Genomic DNA, 21,106 nt, shown 5'->3' on the forward strand with positions numbered 1-21,106 from the left:
CGCAAGCATTGCAGAGTTCACCCCCTGCCCTACGGCACTCTGTTTGTCTGCTCAGACGGGCCATACACCCGCTCCCAAAGCGAATTTGTTTACAAATCGACAGAGCCAAGTGGGTGTGACTGGGCCGCTGTGTTGAGACAGTGTATGTGGATCCATGGAGCAGTTTCGACCCATCAACAGACCACAGAGCCTTTTCACTAGCCTGCTTTTGTGAGATGTTCCTTTCACCTAAGGAGCAGAAAGAGGAGTAGAAAAAAAAATGAACTGAAAGAGTAAAAGTCAGGCTTACGCCCAATAACAGCTCAGCTTGTAAAACGGTGAAATATCGCTGCGTTCTTTCGATATTTTGTCTGCCAGCAGTTCTCAGTTGTAGTGCCTTCAACCTTCACAGGGAATAGCCTCACTCTGTGCTTTTTCTTTACAGATGACAGGGGCCTGAATGTCATCTGATGCAGGTCTGGCAGTTTTCTGAAGGGAACAGGAGGGAGAGGGAGGGTGAGCCAGGAGAATTAGAATGTATTTCAGGTTTGAAGCAAGTGGTGCATTGCTGCAACTGGTATCTCAGGGAAGGAGGGAGTTTAAAGGGGAGGGGGGGGGGGGGGGGGGGGGGGTTTAGCGGAGCGGGGGTATAGAGGAGAGCAAGAGGGAGGGAGAGGCTTTTGCAGCAAACTGTTGCTAGGAAACACTTGTGGCATCTTTTCTCCCTCTCCTTGAAATGCCAGAACTAACTGACAGAGAAGCCGGAGTGAAATGTCAGTCCTATCCTCCCAGGAGTTTGAAGAATGTGGCGCGTGTTTCTATTTAAGCAGCCGTGTTTATCAAAGGGGTTCTCAAAGAGTCAACACAAGCCTTTCCTCCGCCGGAGCAGAGTGTGTTTAGGATGCAGACTGGAGTTTCTACTGCTTCTTTCTCGTCTTCTGTTTGTCTGCTTGGCTGTCTTTCTTTGCTTCATCTTTGTTTTTTCCCCATCTCGCTCCGTCACTTCCTCCCCACTCCCTTCCTTAACTCGCTCACTCACTCACAGTTGAGCACCATTACTTTGTCCCTCATTATTCTCCCCTTCCCGTCTGTCTTTTATTGGTCTCCCTCACTCCCCTATTCCCTCTCTCCTTTTCAGATTCCAAGCCATATGGTCCATCAGTATAATCCCCTGCCCAGATATTTGATTATCAAAGCTGTCTCAAAGCAAAAGCCTCAACTCTCCACTGGCCGCGATTCAGCCCCATCCACTACACAATACATTCTAATTCAGAGACAGTAACCAGAACAAAAGCATTTAAATTCTCTAGTGATCAAATCTGCACCACAATACATCAGTAGAGGGAGATGCACTTGGACATATAAATGAAGAGAAATTTGAATGAGCAAACAAAAATCAAATAACCCTTCATTTCTGAACAACATGTACTAGTTGAAGGGATGACACTTTTATACCTGATACTGATTAAAAAAGAACAAAAGACGGGATGTTTGAGTTGCACATCTGTTAACCTAATTACTACCTTCTATTATACATAAATCAGCTGTATCCTCATGCCAGCTATTTTCGTTTTTTGACAGCTATTTTGTAAGTGACGGTGTGGCATCTCTGAAATGAAGACAAGCCACCACAATTGCTTATTGCTTGGTACCCTATCAGAGAGAAACATCACATTCAAACTGTTTTACTCAAGCTTTTAACTGGATTGTTGCCATGTATGCACTGCACAAAGCAGACCCTCCAATACCCTACAATCTACATGCTTTACAGTATTCATCCAGGTACCTAGTTTCACTCTCCCACAGGGAGGAGGGGAAATTCATACCATTGATTGACTTCCATTGCCTTGTGTGAGGCCTTAAAGCCAATTGTCTCATAATAAATGCTGGGCTCATGCATGGAGAATAATGATTTTTTTTTGGTCTCATTAAGGAGGAGAAGCCAGGATTTGAGAGCGTGAGGGTACACAGCAGTGAGAGACTTGATACAGCAGTCCTATGCCTGCTGACTGCGCTGCACATACTAATGGGTTTATTTGGGTGGGTATAATTGGAAGCCTAGTCTTTACTGCATGTTTGCTACGCGGTTGCTGCACCCTCAGGTGAAATTATCAACATTTTGAAGAACTCCTACTGCCTTTGTGGACTTTTTGGATTGGCACTGTACTGACAATATAACAAGCCTATACGAACGTAACCCAAGCTGTAATTATATTTCCCTCAACCAGATAGGTGGGACAAATAAGTACCATTTAAACATAATTTCAAGGAGACAGGGTTGCAATATAATACATAATATAAAGAAACTAAAATATCCCTCTAAGTAACACGAACTTTATGATACAATGTATAATTCCTTAATAATACATATAAACATCACATCATTACATCACCTGGTGATTCTTGTGGGTTATGAAGAATTTCATTACATTGATAACAATGCATTATTGCGGAAAGAATAAAAGTCAATGCACTGCAGTGATTATTAATTAATGATTATGTTCAGTCAAAAGTACATGCTTTAGACTTGCAAAGCAAAAAATTAATATGTAATATTATGTATAGATAAGGCATGCTCAACAATTTGGTGATTTACAAAATATTGAAAAATAAAGGGAGGAGATTTAAATGAAATTTGTCAATGCTGGTAATTTCAGAGGGAACTGGAAAAATATTTGTTCAAACCTTACTTTCTAGCCGTTTTTTTTTTTTTTCTCAGAGGCCAATAACTAGCTCTGTGTAACTTTCAGTATAGCAACAAAAAGTCAAGTCCAGCAAGTAAATGCATGTGTTTTCTAAAGGCCAATATCAATATTGACAGTGGGGGAACATCCTGTGGTCTGGGCTTGCAACTTCCACAGCAGGCTGGTTTTCCAACAGTCCCTGCTTTGTGTCTCTACCCACTGCGCCTGCAGCCACACTACAGCTTCTCCATGAGACCGGTAAGTATAGCTCCATTTTCTCACATAGCAGCCTGCTGTTTTATATGAGAATGACGCCTATGCGACACTTGCCTTGCCAAGACAAGTTTTCTATTTTTCCGTCGTTATTGCACAGGTTTTTAAGTCCTGACCTGATCCTCTGACGATGAGAATGCTGTTGAGGGTCTGTCTCATTGCAGCTCTGCTCGCATGCTGTAAGTAGCCTACTGTATGCAGAATATACACTATACAAGTTTTAACATGCATCATAACATATAGAAGTATAAAGTGCATCATATAATGCCTGGAGTGTTGCTGTTTCATGCACGTGCACAAAAAAAAAAAAAAAAAAAACAGCCATGTAGTACAGTCAAGCATGTGTAGGCACTCCCACATCACATACAGCAAATTGCCATTCAACACTAACTGTACACTAATAGAATAACCATTACAACAACCATAAATGGTGTATAAATATCTGCGTACCCTTGGAGATTGCAATGAAGTGAGCCCTATTAAGAGACTGTAAACTCCTGTAAACACAAATCTTGGGGGTTTTCAGGTCAATAGCTAGAGTCAGTGTGTGTTGGTACAAGTGGGTGAGACATTTAAAGTATGATTGAATGTTTAATGTAACATTACATCATCGCGTCTAACTGCAAAGCTTAAGGCAAACTTTTACTCTGAGGGTGTGTTGAGCGACATGAAAATGAGACGGCCATCTTGTTACCGAGATGAAATGATTCATGCCGCACAATGGAAACAACTCTCACTACTGTTGCGAGAGAAGTAACCACTAATAGTGCTTGCTGGCCAATCAGAACTATATATCTGTGTTCTGTCTCTTACTGTATTTGTGTGTGTGTGTGTGTGTTTGTGTGTGTGTGTGTGTGTGTGTGTGTGTGTGTGTGTGTGTGTGTGTGGAGTGCAAACCGACGAACAGAAAACACTCAAATCAAAAGGAGAAGTATATGAAACTGAGCAGCATGTTTTTTTCCACTCCCTAACTAACTTCACATTCTTCTTCCATGTCTTCTGTATTTATCGGAAACCTCAAACAATGCTTAATCCACTGTTTTAAATTTCAGAAACTGAAGTGCTGACATATACTTTGAAGACAATGATAAAAGTAATTATAACACTAAAACAAATTTGTATTTTTTTTAAATTTTGCTTTGTGCATGTTTTGTTACAACAAACGTGTTAAGGAGTAGCCTGTTGGATGGAAGATTGATAAACATGCATATAGCTATGCATTGGCTATGAATTTATCAGCACAATGGTGAGAGACAGAGAAAGGAGTTTGGTTTCAAGGTTTCGGCACCGTGGGGAGAGAAAAGTGAGACTGCTTTGACTCAAAATGCCTTAACAGCCATGTCAAAACACCCTAGCAACCATCCAGCTAAACACCCAGAACATCATATTTACTGCATCGCAACACCCTGGCAGCCTCTTAATGGAGCAACCACCTAGCAATGCGCTAACAACCATTTCCCAATACACCAACAAAGTCTTCCTCCAAGCTACTCTTGCCCTGGCAACAAGCACATACCCTTACATTTTTTGTCACAAAGTTTTGCCTTTTCTAATTTTAACTCACATGCTGGGGAGAACTGCTTTTCCATGCCACAGCCAGCTATCCTACCCTTCTGCCTCCCAGTCATTAAGGCCCTCTGGTGATAAGCGGCTTCTTTCAATCACTGAGCCCAGCGTGTGTTCTTGTGCCAGGGCAGCGTGATTGAAATATTTTCTGTGCCTCTGAGGTTAACAGCGTTAATGAAGATCAAAGACTCGTGTCTGGGCAGGATAATTAGTATGCTGTCAGAATGAAAACACACTATGAATAACTGAACTATGACTCTGTCTGTCTATATGGACAAGTATCACAGTTCTCAACAAGTGTGGCCAGGCAGTGAGCTAAGACATACCAAGAGACTTTGTGCAAATGTTAAGAAAATTATAAATAACCACGTCTAACAAAAATGTCACAATCAAAAGCAAGTTTTTCCATTGACATCCATCAGTTGTTAACGTGTACAAGATGTGCTTCTTGGCTTTCATCAATATATTACAGGGTTTTTATAACATTTTAAAGCAATGAGCAGTTGTGACTTGTATAATATAATAGCTATATCTGGATGGGTAATCTGAGTACAGATGGTAAAATCATCTCTGTATCCCTTAGATCTTAAGCTCAAATTCTCTAAGATATTTCTTCAGTATACACCATTCTGAGTGAATTATTATTAATTCTAAATACTAAGGAACTGAATCCAAATATCAGTCTCACAAACATTTGATTTAATCCTTAAACCAAGAAAGTCACATTCACATTTTAATCCTCCCTCCTTAACTCTCTTAATTCTAACTCTCATCGCTTTCATCTCTCCTTCAGATGTCCTGTTAAGTTGTGCTTCAGAACATAACAAGAGGAAAGGTGAAGAATTTCAAAGCAACGACAAGAACGCCAACAGCAACATCAAGGTGAAGAGAAACTACACAACAGCACATGACGGGAGATCTAAGGTTGTGACTCCGAGGAAGAAGCTCAAGAAGACGGGAAGTAAGATAGGGCCAAGAGGTGACAACAGCTGCACCAGGCTGGGAGGCATCTGCCAACCAAACCGATTCATCTGCCAAGGCAGGTACCTAAAAGACAAGTGCTCAGGGACCAAGAAGCAGCAGTGTTGTATGCCAGGTAAAGTGACACACGTTACACACATAAATCCAAACGCATACCTACTGTATTCACTGACTTCCAGTCTGAGTCATGAGAAAATGTTGTGGTGGGTGTGGAACTGTATCAATGTCTAACACACCACTCATATGAAAGACATCAAAAAGTGACATTTGAATAGTGTCTTTCTGCTGTAATTGACCTTATTTCCACATGAATAGAACATGAGGTGACTCAGACTCAGTAGATGTTAAAATACCCTTTTTAGAATATCATTTTTATGCTAGGCCATTTTGGAATGCAATGCAGCAGCCTTTGAATTTTGTGTGTTTTGGGAAGAAGTGTATTGGACTTTCAAAAGTATAACATAATTTTCTTTTTCTTTTTTTTGAACCTGACTCTGTAGTTGGAGCCTGGAGTGTCCTTTGTGCTGGTCACCACAACAACAGAGTGAGGGCATGCGATGTGCACGGCTGTGGAGCTTTCAACTCCAAAAGGTGATTCTATCTGATCTGTTGTTTATGCGTTAGCCTCCAACATGAGAGCTCCATTGTGCAGATTAGTTGATAAGGCATGCAGCATTTCTGGTGTTGCATTGTCATGTTGGCTTTCTAACGTGGATGAACGAGGTGACTTAAGCTGTTCAGGCCGTATGTGGGCATTTATTGAGATACCACGAGAGTGACAAAGCACCAGCAGCAGTCCAACCTCCCATTAAATACCCTCCCACTGACTAATTCGGGGTAACTAAACCATACTTTACACATTTGTCCAACTGAATATCTACATACAATACAATTGGCTTCATAAATCAAAAAGCAATTGTAATATTAAATTTGTGTAAAATAAGCTGCTTCAAGAAAACCGATGTGAAAGAAGGGACACAGTCCTCCCCTCTGCTTCTCAAACATGGAACAGACAGGAAGTATAACTTGCCCCTGATTCCACAGCAGACTCTTTTGCTTGGAGAAGAGGACACAACTGAGTAACACAGGTAACATAAACATTTCGAATGCGTTAGCAGTGCCATGACACAATAGACGGCAAAAGAACTGCAGACCGATGAATCTCCCTATGTTGCCCAAACATTAACCAACCCACAGACTGACATCCACCATGAGACAGAGGATAATCACTATCGCATACATATTCATCAAAACTGTTCAGTTTGTGGCTTGTGAAAAATGACTAATTGAAAAAGGCCTTTCAAGATGGCTTTGTCATGAGAATTTTTTTCTGTCACTCCTCTTACAGAGGTAATGGCCTCCATAAAGCAGTGGACCTGGTTTGTGATGACTATGGTATTGTCAACGCTCCATTCTCAGGAAATCTGGCAGGTCCAGTGAGTCGGAAAGACCCAGCGGGGAATCAGTATGATGGGGTCAAACTTCTCAGTGATGGTAAGGAGGACAAGATGATAATACAATACTCGTAAGGGAGCGCAGCAAGGGAGAGACACCTCTGCAGATTTTTACCATTTAAAATGATAGAATCCAGTCTCTGAAAATGTTATAACAACCAACACTGACATATCAAAGTCAAGATTTTTGATAACTGTTAACACATAATAAATGAACAAGACCAAGAGCCTACAGCCACACTAATAGCCTCTGTGGAGCATTGTAAAGAAAACCACGATGTTAGATAAACCATGATGGTGTTCGATGAAAAGTCACCAAAGTTCACAAAGAACCAGGAACCAGAAAAAGAGGAAACAAGGAAAAGGCAAAGATCACCAAAGGCAATATTGTATTGTCTGTGAACCATGAATGTCTAACAAAATTTGTGCCAATCCATGTGGAGATTTCGACAAGTAAAAAAGTTTGACCTTCTGATGGTGCTAGACAAAAAGTTGAGAAATAACCAAAGTCATTAGGACTCATCCTCTGGGCACCATGGATATCTCAGCCACATTACATAGCAGTCATCAGATAGTTTAGATATTTCACTAAGGAACAAATTGCTGGAACAACGAACACTGACATTGCCAGCCCTACCACCACGCAGCTGCCTGCTACAACAGAAAATAATGGCAATGCAGGTTTTTATTAAACCATTGTAATCTTGTACTCTTACCTCTGCAAGTTAATTCCTGTAATCTATACTGTATAGGGCCATGGCTAAGGCAAAGGCGATGTTAGGTTATTATGGAGAAGGTAGGTGGGGATGAAAAGGAGAAGTGATTTAGAGGGATTAGTCAAGGTGTTGGAGACGGGGGCTGAGATTCCATTGAACTCCTGGTTGCCTCTAACATCTGGACCCAGCTGCATGTGAGACCCCATCAAAGGCTGTTCATGAGTAATGACCCCCATAAGGGCCATCATCACAGAACAAAGTAATGCATCCGCATTTGTGTGTCTATATCGATGGAGCCCGCCGAGAAGGACGCACACATGCCTTTGTAACATACAGTATATGTCTGCATATGTGCTTGAGTGTATTTTGAGAGCATGCTGAGTTGATAAGGTGCTGGCGTGATGAGTAAACATCATTAGTCCTCATTCTGCCTCTACCCCTAATTGAACTGTATTATCAGAAGAACACATGTACTGTCAGCTCCTTTCATCTCCGGGTAAAGCACAGACATGATTAGACATCACAGAGACACATTACCTCGCCATGATACCCACATTAATGCTGAGACACTGATCATTAGGAGCTCATAGGATTTAATGATGGTGTTTGCACTTGTTGTAGACTAGCCTACTTTTGGGTTGTTTGTTTCCAACTTGGCAGCTTGCTTGTTTTTGTCTGCAGAACGGTGAAAGAAAGATGTTAAGGTAGTTCTTTTTTTTTTTTAGGGTTTTAAGCCTCTGTCGAACCATTTGGAAATATAAATGAGCAATTATAAGTAATCTTTCAGTAATCTCCATATTTCATATTTGTTGCAGGGCCAAAGAGCTACACAGCATATATACAGCACATTAAGTGGGATTCATAGCTTTTAAGAAGCAGTTGCCCAAGGTGAGGGGGAGGCTAAAGCTCCCTAACTCCTTTGTGTCTCTCCAACAAACATAATGATTTTTTTTATTTTTTTTTTATTGATCAGTCATTAACGCCTATTTTACACATCCATTTACTTGTGGTGTAGAAATAGCTTTCTCCTGAGGTGTTCTTTCTTTCAACTCAGCTGCCGGAGGTAACAGGGCTTTAATGTCCTGAAGACTGTCAGTTTTTTTGTTTCTGTCTCATCCAGTTGACTGTGTGAAGCTCTTCAACATCCGTCCATACCGTTACATCGGCCCAGTGGCTCAGGGAGAAGCCTTGGGTTATCTGTTGCCACTGCAGGAACGCTTCTCCGGCATCACCTCACACCTGCAGCTGCAAAAGTGTGACGGCACTGACCCTTCACCTTTTATATGACCTATAACTTTCATCTTGCGTGCAAGTTGTGACCCCTCACCTTTAGAAACACTTAACATTTGACCCATGACCCTGTTAATTTAACCCCGGCTGCCTAATTAGGATTATAACACCTTATGTTACCTCTGACATTTCCATGTGATGAAAATGAGCAGTTTTCATTCATGATGTTTTCATTTTACATTTAACTTCTAGCCTGTGATGCAAGAGTCTCAATACTCCTTTGTCTACAGAGTACAGCCAAACAAAACTTTAGTCTCTCTCCCTAGTTACAGCATTTGAAAATGGGCCAACCCCTCTTCCAATCTTGTGATAGACAACTTTGTGTGCCTGATGATCCATTTCTTAATTTTTTAACCTTTTGTATATTTTTGTATAGTAATTTTTCCACTGAATATTGTTTTTTTTTTTTTGTTTTTTTTTTTTACATGGACTCATTTAACAATTTTTACATCATCTCTTTGTATTTGAATGATGCAATAAAGTCCTTGTTTCATTTCTGGGTTTGATTAAAATTGTTTCCACCCAAAAAAATTAAGATGTGACAAGTTTAAACTGGGGAGTCATCTTTTGCATAAGAAATAAATTATTCACTTTTCTCAATACATAATTCTAAATTCTAACTTGCTATGACAATTATGACTGACATTTTCTCCCTCACACATCCATCATTTCATTTTATTGCTGCAGTCTATTCTAAGTGACATGCTTCTGAAGATAAGGGAGAACTGCCACATGTACAGTATTAATGTAATGAGCACAACACACCAAAAGATGGAGCTATTTAGCAACAAAATTGCCAGTAAAATCTCAAACTGTCAACATCTGCAAAGATGAAACATTACAAATGTAATTTTTTGGGTTCCTTATAAAATAATTACTATGCATAACAACAAAACTACAACGTATAACAATGAAATACACTTATGAAGAAGTTTTCTGAAACAAAATTACCCTTTTACCAAACTGTTAACAAGAAGCCTGTGATGCATTGAGGTTGAAAAGGTAAAGTTGCTGTTCTTATGCACAAGCAAGCAACAGTGCAACCATTTTTATGTCATGCTATGTTATGTACAATTTTCATGAAACACATGCTCTTCCCTTTTAGACATTTGTGTCTAAAAATGTATACATGGTTGAAATACTTAGAAGTAATGGGTACAATGTTAAAAGCAACTAGAAAATAACTCAATTGTTAAATGGTTGAAAGACGTATGCTGACGCTATGTTTGAAATAGCTCAAAGCAAAGCGGTGGAAATAGTGAGCTAATAAGTGATAGATAAAAAATTGAAATAGCTAAATGAATAAATTGTTGAAACCACCACCTTTGCCACCCTAGTATTAACCTTAGTTGTTTGGCAGGAAACCAGCAAACGTAAAACTTCTATGGACGATCGTCACTGCCACTATATGTAGAACAAGACCACCAGCATCTCAGACCAAAACAAATGCTTCCTCGGCCACACTTCCGCCCTCCGTTCTGCCACAACCCCCTCTCCCCCTCCACGTTCTCAGTCAGCAAGGTGTTATGAAGCCCAGTGGAAGAGCCCACTAAACACACAAGAATCACAACTTAATAAAGTTACCTTGTGTACACGAGAGCCAACAACAAACAATCCAGCCACAACCATTAGCCCAAGCTAGCAGTGCCGTGATATGCTCCACAGCAATGCTGGCAGTAAACCAGCTAGCAATAGCAACATTTGCAGAACTAATACATAATATGGATAACAGCAAATTAGCTAATGTCATCATGCCGTCTATAGCAGGTCACTAATGCAAACAGACATGTAACATTACGTAGCCATCAAGTTACTTACATGTAGAGGAGAAGAAGCCAGTTCCGAGTCAAGCTGGAGCCTTTAGCATCTTGTACAGTTCTCCATCTCCATAAAACCAGATCTGTATTAGCTTAGCTTTCCCACTGGGAAAGAAGTTCCGTCTTGGACTGGACCGCTGGGGTGGGCCACATGAATAACACGGAGGGAGCCGTAAAAACGTTAAAACTTAGATATACTATGGATGTTTTGACAGGCCACCGGCATACCGGTATGGCCAGTATGCCTGTGCATCTGGTAGCATTTCTTTCCCTATCGGAGACCTTTCAAGACGAAAATGTAGCTCCTTCAGTGCAAGAACGTATGGACGGGTTTTCACCTGAACCCTGAGTACCCACTGTGCCTCCTGGCGTCGCCTATGGGCGTTCTCTGTGTCTTTATAAACTTTGGGAGGGCAAAGGTGAGGGACTCACATACACTAAAACGCACACGTACATGCACTAACACGCACGCACTGCCAGATACCATAAGCAACGAATAGAGAAACTCAGATAACAACACGAACGAAAAAAATTTTAACACCATGTTTAATCTTGATGTGAATAACAGTAAGTCTCTGAAGCTCATTAATGATGATAAGAAAGCCCTTAAGTTAGTTTCCTTACTTGATATAGGCCTATTTAAGTTAATTTGAGATGAGCCCCTTTTATTTTGATGTGATGTAAAAGCATACAGATGGGGTGTGACTTCAGCTCAGGATGTCAGTAATCTGCTATGTCTTAATTGTTTGCTACTACATTTTTTTTTTTTTAAATAAATCTCTAAATTTCGTTTACAGAACTTTTAACCAAACCTACCTAAACATTGACGGGATAGATGTGGGCTGTGAGGTTCTCTGTCTACCCTCTTAAAAAAACATTTATAAGGCTATAAAAGAGATACACAGTAACAATATTAGGTAAGAAGAGTTACAAATCTGTTGAAGTGCCCTTGAGCATGACACTGCTTTTGAGGACAGCCCATCACACTCGCAGTACTTATTTTCTCTTCAATATGAATCCATAGATATTTCACTTTTCACTTTCCTTTTTGAATATGTCTAGCTACCCTGAGGATTATTGACATTAAAAGTGTTTGGATCAAAATGTTCACACCCAGTGATACAGCTGTAAGAGCCTGGATTGAGCCCTTGGCTGAGTGCAATCTGCAGCCTGTGGTTTGCTCTGACGCTGGAGGGGTTGGTCCATGGAGCATAATAATGGTCGTCCCAGTCACTCAAATGGGAGTGGGCGAGCTGGGATAGGCTGGGAGTTTGGTTGGAGCCGTCAGCGGGACGGCACAAGGCACAAGGAGAGTAGGGGGGGTGGTTGGAGAAGCGAAGAGCAGACCGACCGAGTATTAACTTCTGGCTTCTGAGCGGCTGAATGTGGGGCAGGAAATTTGACGTAGCCAGCTGTACGGAAAATAGCATTTGTTGCTCTCGAAGATCGTGGATCTGACCGGCGCGGATGATAAAGGAGCGTCGCCGTGTGAACTTTCTCAGCCGGCTTTGATCGCTGGTATAAACCCAACGGGAAATTCAGTTTTTTCTTTTTTTTTTAAACTGAGACCTAAAGAAGAGGACATCATGCCACGGCGCACCGTGCAAGAAGTAACAGTGCAAGATGTCCAGAAGCGAAGGAACCCGAACAAACACTATGTAAGTCCTTTTTTTTTTTTTGATAATCAAAACAACATCGATTTGATGCGTGAATTGAGAAACAGATCGAGGGTTTGTAATGCAGCTCTTCTTCCTTTCCTTTCGGGCAAAGTAAAAACAAAGAGAGTATCAAATTACAGTTCACCAAGCCAGACGAAATGGACAGAGAGACTCTCACAACATGGGATTTTTTGAGAACTCCTGGTCTTTATTTTATTATGGATTGTTAGCACCGCTGTCAATAGAGAAGCTGGCTTGTTAGATCCCAACAGCTTTTACAGTCCATAAAAGACAATAAACACTGAAGTTTGACACCCTTAAAGAGATACAGTCTCCTTTAAGTTGTTCACTGGTGTTTTTCTGGTAGACATTTTTCTAACTGTTGAATCCGGATGTTTAAATAATGTTTGCTTGGTCACTTCTGTACCTATATGTGTCAGATTTGACGAACAACTTATGTTTTCTACTCCTAATATGATTCAAGGTCAGCGTTGTTGTTTTGGGTGCAATTAACTTAATCTCAGTGGATTTGGTTTATGTGACCTATGACCCTCCCTTAGTCTACACATCTTCAAGTGACTCTCAGCAAGTATCACATGGACATAATGTAGATATAGGCATTGTGCTATTACAATCAGAGACTGCAATCCCCTTCAGTCCTGCTCATATGCCTACTGCCACGTGTGTGCCACCGCAGAGGAAGGTCCCAGAAAACATCCTAATGGGCAAATCAGTGCTGTCCACAAACCATCCTGACTAATCCTCATGAGGATAGAGTTAAAAGTGAGCGTCCCAGCTTTGTCATGCCTCAGGCGTTTCAATTAAAAAAATAAAATAAAATAAAATACTTGCAGTCACTGATAAGCAAGAAGTCTTAAGGTCATCACAGTGAACACAAGGGAGTGTTTGAACAAAGGAAGGGCCTAAATATTACCATATGTCATGCAGCATTCGTAGCTTTATGACTCCAGTTTTGCAGTACAGTTACACAGCTCTCGTTTTTAACAAGTTTGAGGGATTTATTATGATCAGACATGGCAACTACATTGATAACTAGACTATTTACACAGAATATCTCTAGTCCTGCAGCTGATGTCGACATTAAAAGTGACAATATCCTTATATGTATGAAAGATGTCGTGCGATAATGCTGTGCTTATCTCATTAACAGTGTCTCTGATTGCATACAGTATCTGCCAATTTAGGCGATCAGTATAGTATTACCATAGTGACATTACTGTGTGCGGGGCAAGGGAAAAGTAGGTAGAGTAGAAGAATGTGTGGATATTTTTCCTCTTTAAGCTATCATCCCCCACTGGTACTGCAGAGTTTGAGTGGGAGACAAAAATGTCAAAAAGACAAAGACTCATTTTTCTGCAATTCATGAACAATGGGGCTTTCATCATCATTTATGTTTGAGTCAGAGTAGGAGGGAGGGAGGGAGGGGGGGTACATCTGGCTTAATTTGTCTGCAAAAGTGCGCACGCAGTTTAAAGTAACACGTATGACATCATCGGATGTAGGGAGCCAACAGTGAGAGCCTCTGCCAAGTCCTTAGCAGGTGTTCGTGTTAGTTCCGTGTGCATGGTGTGCGCCTGCGTTTGCCCTCGTATGCATGTTGGTTTGCATCCATGTATATGAGGAGATGATGCCCGGGTAGAAGGACTAACAGATTTTATACCACTGTGGGTGTTAACGGTCAAGGACATGGAGTTCTCCAGGTCCTGTGACTTCTCCATCTGTCTGTTTGCTTTGTGGTGCAGCCCATGTTGTTTTGTGCCTCTGGTACTCTCTCTACGCGTGCAGGCCGGACACTTTAAACCCTCAAGAACGCTCAGGTGTGGTTAAGGATACAAAAAGGAGCTTAAAGCGCATCTGAGCTGAGCCTATTGCGAAGAAAGGAAATGGCGAAATCACATTCCCAAGAGATTGATACAATAGCATTTTATCGCTAATTAGCAGCATTTCATTGACACTCTCTTCCTCAGACCCATGGCTTTGGTCTCACGCTGCAGCAAGAATATATCCTGAAAACATATTTAAGGGACCTATTTTAATGTAAAAATGGCCCTACATTAGTTTAAGTTTAAACGCACACACTGAATTTGGGATATAACTCTTTTTATTTGATAAAGACAGACTCCCTGCTGGCCTACAAAGCTGTTGTAGTTGGTCCATCCATTGCTGTATCTGACTTTTGTGCCCTGAAAGAGAGAGCGAGGCCAGAGAAGGTCTGGGAGCGGGGCCAACAGCATTCAGCCAGACACACCGAGCCACCCGGGAGTTTCCAATCACCTCCCTGCCTCTCCCCTCTTGTTCGTCTGTAGGGAAGAAAAAAAACTGTGTCTTTTGCCTCCGGGCTGCAGTCATTAGACTAGAAGCTTTTGCTTAAATCCTTCGCAATGTGTCAGTGCTGTTGATATGAGTGTGATGGAATTTGAAGTTGGACATGAGCAAAAAGTTCATTTTCAACTTAATGTAGAGCCACAAATGATAACGGTACCAACCAGTGAATCTCTGTATGCTAATGGCGTTGGGGTAGCATGTGGCATTGCGCTGTGCTGAAGGCTTCACGATAAACTCATGACCTGATGTTTCCAATCGTTGTGTTTGCTGCTCAGTGTTTCTTTAACAGCTATAAAATTTGAAAACACGGCATAGTCAAATCTGCTGCACCCATGCAGGATCAAAGCTTCCTCTTCAGTAGGAAGTGATGCCAGACGACCGGGAAATGAAATAATCGGATATCCCAGTTGTGTTCATGGGAGCGGATGGTGACAGTGACTGCTGCCTGATGTCTCTTGGCAAGCTTGCCTTTTGCTTTTCCTCATGCCGCCCTCACTAGGAGTCACAGCACTGCCAATTACTGGCACTATGAGTAAGGAGTGATGCCCCAGGCGCTTTGGATTATCAAGTGGTTAACAATGATGGTTATTTGTTAGTTCACATGTTCCACTTGTTTTTAATTGATTTTTTGTCTTCTGCTTTTTCCAGGTTTACATCATCAAAGTGTCCTGGAGCGATGGCAGCACAGAAATCATTTACAGACGCTACAGCAAGTTCTTTGACCTGCAGGTGAGTTAAGTGTGTGACTGTGTGTAAGTGTGCCGTGGTATGTGATTTTCTTTTTATACTGTAGGTGTGTGTACAGTTGCATGTTTTAGGGGGCAAGGAATGTGACAGGTTCTAATTTTTCCACCGGCAAAAACCAGCACAGGCCAGGAAGGGAATGGAAGTACTCTGTCCATACAACACCATCCACCCACATGACACTGGTAATTATGTTGTGCGAAAGGAGTCGGAAAATGTCCCAGTGCAGTTAACTGAGGACAGTGATGAATGCAATGGCCGCACTGATGACCACAGAAATGTCTGAATCATTCTCGAACGTCATGCTGGCAGTGTGTGTTGCACAAGGAGGGAATCTCATTAGTATCCTAGTTTCCCTTCCTCTTTCGAAGGTAATGGATCTGCGGCCCTGGCCGCAACTGAGCTTAGAGAGCATGGACTCCAGGAAACCCAGAGAGGCAACCACTTTTAATGAGCACGTAGTCAATTTAGGCGACGTATACTGTCAACCTAATTGGATTAAATGCCTTCTAATTGATTAGGATGGTCAAAGCGTGAGCAATGAAATAAAGTATTTCAATGGTCCGCCAAGGTTTTCTGCACCTGCAAATGTAATGCTAACCAGGACAATGTAAACTATTTAATGACTAATTTCATTAGTGTGACTTAAGAATATAAAACCTATCCAGTCTTGCTCTTATCGCTCTCATAAAATCTTTTTAATTGTATCACCTTTCTATTTGTTGAGGCGTTGCCTAAGTGAGCGAGTGTATATAGCTATGAACGGTAATCAGAGTAGTGTAATGAAAGACGACTGAAGGATGTCAAAAACATCGAGTAAGGGACGTTGAACTGTATTACAACAACACTCAAAGAATCTCTTGTCCCCTCGGACACAAGCAAACACACCATCCCTTTTTTTCCCATTAATTACATTACATACATTAATATATGGACACAAATAATAAAGTGGCATTTTCATAAAAGAAACAAGAAAGATGATAATCTAAAAGTTCTACTTAGGGTCACAACCTAGCCTCCTGTAGCTACTCAACTACACACTGTGTATTCAATTCAGAACATTTATGTATGTTTTGAAAATTGCAACTTAGGTAAATTAACATTGGTGAGAGATTTACAATGTTGGAAATTCAACAATTTCGTTTCATCGTCCGGCCACAGCACTGCTTTGCTTTTGATGCTTTGACTCAAGAAGACGACTGTTTAGACTCTGTGAGTGATGTGACGAGGTGATAGGAGGAGATTATGAGACCTGTAGATATCACAGTTGTTTTTTTTCCCCCCAGTATGAGCCAGAAAGTGAGCTTTGAAATCCAGAAAATCTTAGCACAGGATTAAGTACTTGCGATATCAGAATCAATCACAACTGTACATGTTGTCATTTGTGTGCTAGGAAACAGTTTTGTAGTCATCCATAAATATTGATAAAACCCAGTTAACTGTCAGAGATCATCATTTCATGTTTATTTCATCCATACTTAAGCATATTGCCAGCAGAAATCCCTTGTGACATCACTGAGACAAACTGTATTGGATCATTGGCACAGAATGAGTCAAGTATAAATGAAATATTTTCAGCAGGGGTGTTCCTGACTGGTGTTTACCCCTCACCACGGTTTCAGCTGCTTCCTGCTCTGTCAACAGCCCATGGGTGGACTCTCAGTGGTGAGGGAGATGTAGATAAACCCAGCTGGAGAGAACACAAGCCAGTCTCTTATCTCCTGTAAGGTTTGGCAATGACATATTATCAGCCATCTTGGGGCGGTGGTATTTCTTAAAGAAAAGTGGCAGGTTGGCGTGCTGAAAATCCCTCAGAATAATCGGTATTTCCCTCGGTATATACTGGGTGTGGACCTCTAAATGTGTAAAGTATCTTTGAATTTTCTGGTATTGGGGCACACTAATATGATATGACAGTATGCAGTGGAAATTAAACAGTATTTCTGCATTATCCTCCCAAAATATTTAGCAGCAGATTACATAATGCTGATGAACTCAAGAGGTGTTGTACTTAACTTACTGTGTTGATGCTATGTGTGTATTTTTTTTTTACAGTAAATAAACAAAACTCAACAACTTATATACATGTTGTATCATGACATCAGCAGAAATGAAAATTAAGTAGGAGATAATAGAAACACATAGAAACACATTATTAACACTAACAGGCACTAAAAGGTGTGCAACTTAACCAAACCGCTGCAGTGAGTCCCTCCAAAGTCCACAGGCAGCAGGAATCAGGGATAGTATCCACAGGCGAACAGGAACCGAGTCAACTGACCGCCTCTGGTTCAGCAGTGAACGCACACGTCCTACGGGGAAAACCCAAGAGGAGAAAACGTATGTCAGTCAGTTTCTGCTTAAAGAAAGCAAAGCTTCACCACACAGTACGCAAGTGAGTTTCAGACACTGTTAGTCATGCTTTCATTTAAATGGCCAGCAGTTAGTTTGGAAAACATATAAAAGGCGAGTAGGTGGGAGAAGGTGGAAGCTTTTGTCAGTGTTGCACTTAAGTGCAGGCATACAGAGGCAGTACGTACTATTGTAAACTCGACTTCTATTGAACTGTGGGCCAGCACTAATCATCCCAGGTGCCTGGCCAGGATAGTGACATAGAGATGAGTCACTCATTTCCTGTCATTACCATTTCTTCATTTCCTGTCATCCGCCTTGGCTTACTCCATCTTGTCCTGCCTTTTTCCCGTCTGCTCTGGTTCATCTCTTGTTCTGTAGCTTGAGTGGCTCTTATAACGGAGAAAAGATGAAACTGTAAATAAATAAGATACATAAAGTGTTTTTGGTCAGTCCAAAGCCTGAGAGCCAGACAGGAAGTGTTATTCATCACATCCCGTCACCACAGCTGGCCCAAGCAGCTGATGCTTCACTTCGTTAGCTTTTAATGTGGTCATTGACCACAGACTGTTTACTCACTGTCTGACTTTAACATGGTTTCTACATTTATTTAGGGGATATTTTATTCTAATCATTAGGCAGTTTTGAATCCACATATACATGTTTTATATTCAGATGACACTATAACGGGTAAAACCCAGACAGTGATCCTAATGATAAGAAAAACACACATAGATAATTATAATATCGATTCATACGTCATCTTTTCAACAGTACCGCTGTTGTTCTAAACTAACCCAGTAATGATTCTCCTGTCAGATTAAAGTATTTACCTGTTAGTGGAGGTGATAAAAAAGGGTCTAGAAGAAAGTCCTCCGTATCAAATCCATAGTCTGATTTGGAACAAGGCTGGGATCACGGCTTAAATTTCTCTCTAGTTTTCATACGTCCCTCTCATCCAAGATATATCTGTTACTACTCACCCAGTGTTTTCCTGTAACACCCAAAACAGAGTCCCTGTGTAGCTGCATCCCCATAGTAGCATGAAGGAGTTAAGTATCCATCGGATACTGGAGAGGGACTTTATGATTGCTGCCTGCACTTATGCATAAATGTATTTGAGCACAGTATGTGTTTAGTCTTGCAAACTGTTGAATACAGAGTGAACAAACTGAGCAATTAGGATTTTGATATAAAAGCTGTGGCTGTTTTTTTTTTTTTTTTTTTTCCCCCGTTTCAATGTGTTGCATTGTGAACAGAAATAGACTGAACTGTTGCTTCAGAAAGATGGAAAGTGCAGAGGTTTTTTTTTTTTGCCATGGGGTCATCCTAACGGCTTTGTGATTTTATTTCCATGTCACTAAGAACAGTTTCCATGCTGCACATGTGTCCGCTCTATTTCACAAGCTCAGTCTTCCAGCATCTCCAATACAATACTTTGGATACAGGGTACACTTTTTTTTTTTTTTTACTTAAAAGCTGTTAGAAAAAAAAAACAATTCATAGTTTCTTGTTTATTCATACTTGTACAGCTGTCACATATTTTCCATCTGCAGTGATCTAGTAACAAAACATTTAAGGGGGGGGGCAGATCATTTTGCTTAGGGCAGTGGGGCTGCCTGTTGTATGAATTTCACAAAGCAGCTGTTCTTATTTCCTTTTTGTTCAAACTGCAAACTCTGTACTTGGGTTATTTTCATAAAAATGTACTGTATGCATCCTTCAACAGTGCAGTGTTCCTGGAACAACAACAAAAACCAAAACATGTGTTTCTACTCAGGGAACGCTGAAAGATAGGTACAGTATATTCTTCATGATTCAGTGAAATACACTTATTACAGAAGACCAAACATCCAAGGCTATACATCACCATGGCATTATTATTATATATTATTTGTATGTGTTTGTATAGGACTCCTGGGAATGATCAAATGTGACATGGGAGTTGTTTTTTTTGTTGTGCCTCTGGGTCCTTAACCACGTGTTTTCATTGACCTGTCTCTGGTTTTTCAAATAACAAGTCTCGATCGGGATGAATCATGTTTTAGGGGAAATGTTGTTGCAAATGAACACAGTTGATATTCTCAGCACATGCATGTCTTCGCTTTAAGTGGTGAAAAACTAAACAGAAACTGATTGAGCCGCCGTCTGCTGGCGCCATAAAATACAATAAGATTGGGAGGTTGTGTTTCACGCCTTGTGATAGGGTGGTGCCACTTGTCTAGTGCATGCTGGGATAGGCTTCAGTCGCAGTGACCAACAATATAATAAGTGGGTATAAGAAAGCCAAGGGATGGATAGAAATGTGTCTTAGCAACAGGAGGACAGGTTGGGACAGTATATGAAATTGTGTCGTACGCCTCCAATGGGAGAGCAGGAGTCCGGAAGTACAGCGATTAAACGCAGCCTCGTCATTGTGACATTGGCCCACCAGAAGAGCTGATGAGCACAGGGTAGATAATGCCATGGTCCTGTAACTCAGTGGTTACAAGTTACACTGGTGCAAATCTTGCTGTAACATACAAAAAGCTTCAACTGAATGATAAAGTTAAAAAAAAGTCTCTGGCAGCTTGTCTAGTCTAGCGGTTGGGTAATATGTATTGCTATACTGTTTGTACTGATGTAATTAACCCTAACCTGGCAATTATATAGATTTTTTTCTAAATTGAATTTGATTTACAAAGTGTATTCCAGTATATCACAATTTACTGTACATTAGTCCTGAAGTATGAAAACTTTATACCATGATAAGTCATATTGCCCACCCTTATTAAGTGATCCTTAAATTGAGGATCCAAGGTCAATCCACTTTATTGAAGTGAACTTGAGAAACACAACATAACCACACCCTTGGGTGCTGTTTTTATGCTGACCCTCTGCTGTGACCTGTCTGGATGCGGTTACATAGAAAGAGAATGGCTCTCCAGAGACTAACTAAAAGTGTGACATTAAAATTACACAGACCAGATCTAGACTGAACACATCAGGTGCTGATATCGTCCACGTGTTCCCAGACATTTACCCTGTGTTTTACTAGTATGCTAACATTAGCATTTACAGTAGGATGCTACCAAGGCAACTTAGTATTAATCAAAGTAAGAAATCCTGTTTGATGACAGGGACTTTATTAATGCACATGAAGGAAAAACAGATGTCATTTACTCGCCCATTCATTATCTACAGCTGCTTATTCGCTGCTGTTTATCCATCCCAGTTCACAATGTGCTGTGATTTTTTCCATTTTAA

General features: G+C 40.9%; 2 protein-coding genes and 1 long non-coding RNA gene across 7 annotated transcripts in view; 2 read left to right on the forward strand and 1 right to left on the reverse strand.

Moving 5' to 3' along the window:
* Positions 1-11,056, reverse strand: part of LOC130182128 (uncharacterized) — a 156,267-nt gene extending 145,211 nt beyond the window's left edge. For both annotated transcript variants that reach the window (XR_008829680.1, XR_008829679.1), the window contains exon 1: positions 10,762-11,056. This is a non-coding gene — a long non-coding RNA (uncharacterized LOC130182128). The remainder of the gene's footprint in view (positions 1-10,761) is intronic.
* Positions 2,815-9,436, forward strand: LOC130182125 (leukocyte cell-derived chemotaxin-2-like). The gene is made up of 6 exons (XM_056396744.1): positions 2,815-2,921; positions 3,037-3,115; positions 5,296-5,598; positions 5,984-6,074; positions 6,832-6,977; positions 8,774-9,436. Exons 2-6 carry the CDS (start codon positions 3,067-3,069, stop codon positions 8,938-8,940), a joined length of 756 nt encoding a protein of 251 aa, XP_056252719.1. The 5' UTR covers positions 2,815-2,921; positions 3,037-3,066; the 3' UTR covers positions 8,941-9,436.
* A 944-nt stretch (positions 11,057-12,000) lies between the features above and the next one.
* The window catches only part of sh3pxd2b (SH3 and PX domains 2B), a 40,046-nt gene continuing 30,940 nt past the window's right edge, over positions 12,001-21,106 (forward strand). For 3 of the 4 annotated variants that reach the window (XM_056397007.1, XM_056397010.1, XM_056397009.1), the window contains exons 1-2: positions 12,001-12,418; positions 15,413-15,493. In XM_056397007.1, coding sequence (XP_056252982.1) covers positions 12,347-12,418; positions 15,413-15,493 — 153 coding nt within the window. In that variant the 5' untranslated portion in view covers positions 12,001-12,346. The remainder of the gene's footprint in view (positions 12,419-15,412; positions 15,494-21,106) is intronic. The other variant, XM_056397011.1, reaches the window with a different exon arrangement.

Source organism: Seriola aureovittata, chromosome 15 (assembly GCF_021018895.1).
Source record: "Seriola aureovittata isolate HTS-2021-v1 ecotype China chromosome 15, ASM2101889v1, whole genome shotgun sequence".
In the NCBI taxonomy this organism is placed as follows: Eukaryota; Metazoa; Chordata; class Actinopteri; order Carangiformes; family Carangidae; genus Seriola; species Seriola aureovittata.

What these genes read in the sequence shown, in the direction of transcription:
- LOC130182125 (XM_056396744.1), top strand. Translation starts at nt 3,067, where the DNA reads ATGAGAATGCTGTTGAGGGTCTGTCTCATTGCAGCTCTGCTCGCATGC. An exon ending in TGCAGCTCTGCTCGCATGCT is followed by an intron (nt 3,116 to 5,295) that starts GTAAGTAGCCTA and finishes TCTCTCCTTCAG; the next exon opens with ATGTCCTGTTAAGTTGTGCT. An exon ending in GCAGCAGTGTTGTATGCCAG is followed by an intron (nt 5,599 to 5,983) that starts GTAAAGTGACAC and finishes CTGACTCTGTAG; the next exon opens with TTGGAGCCTGGAGTGTCCTT.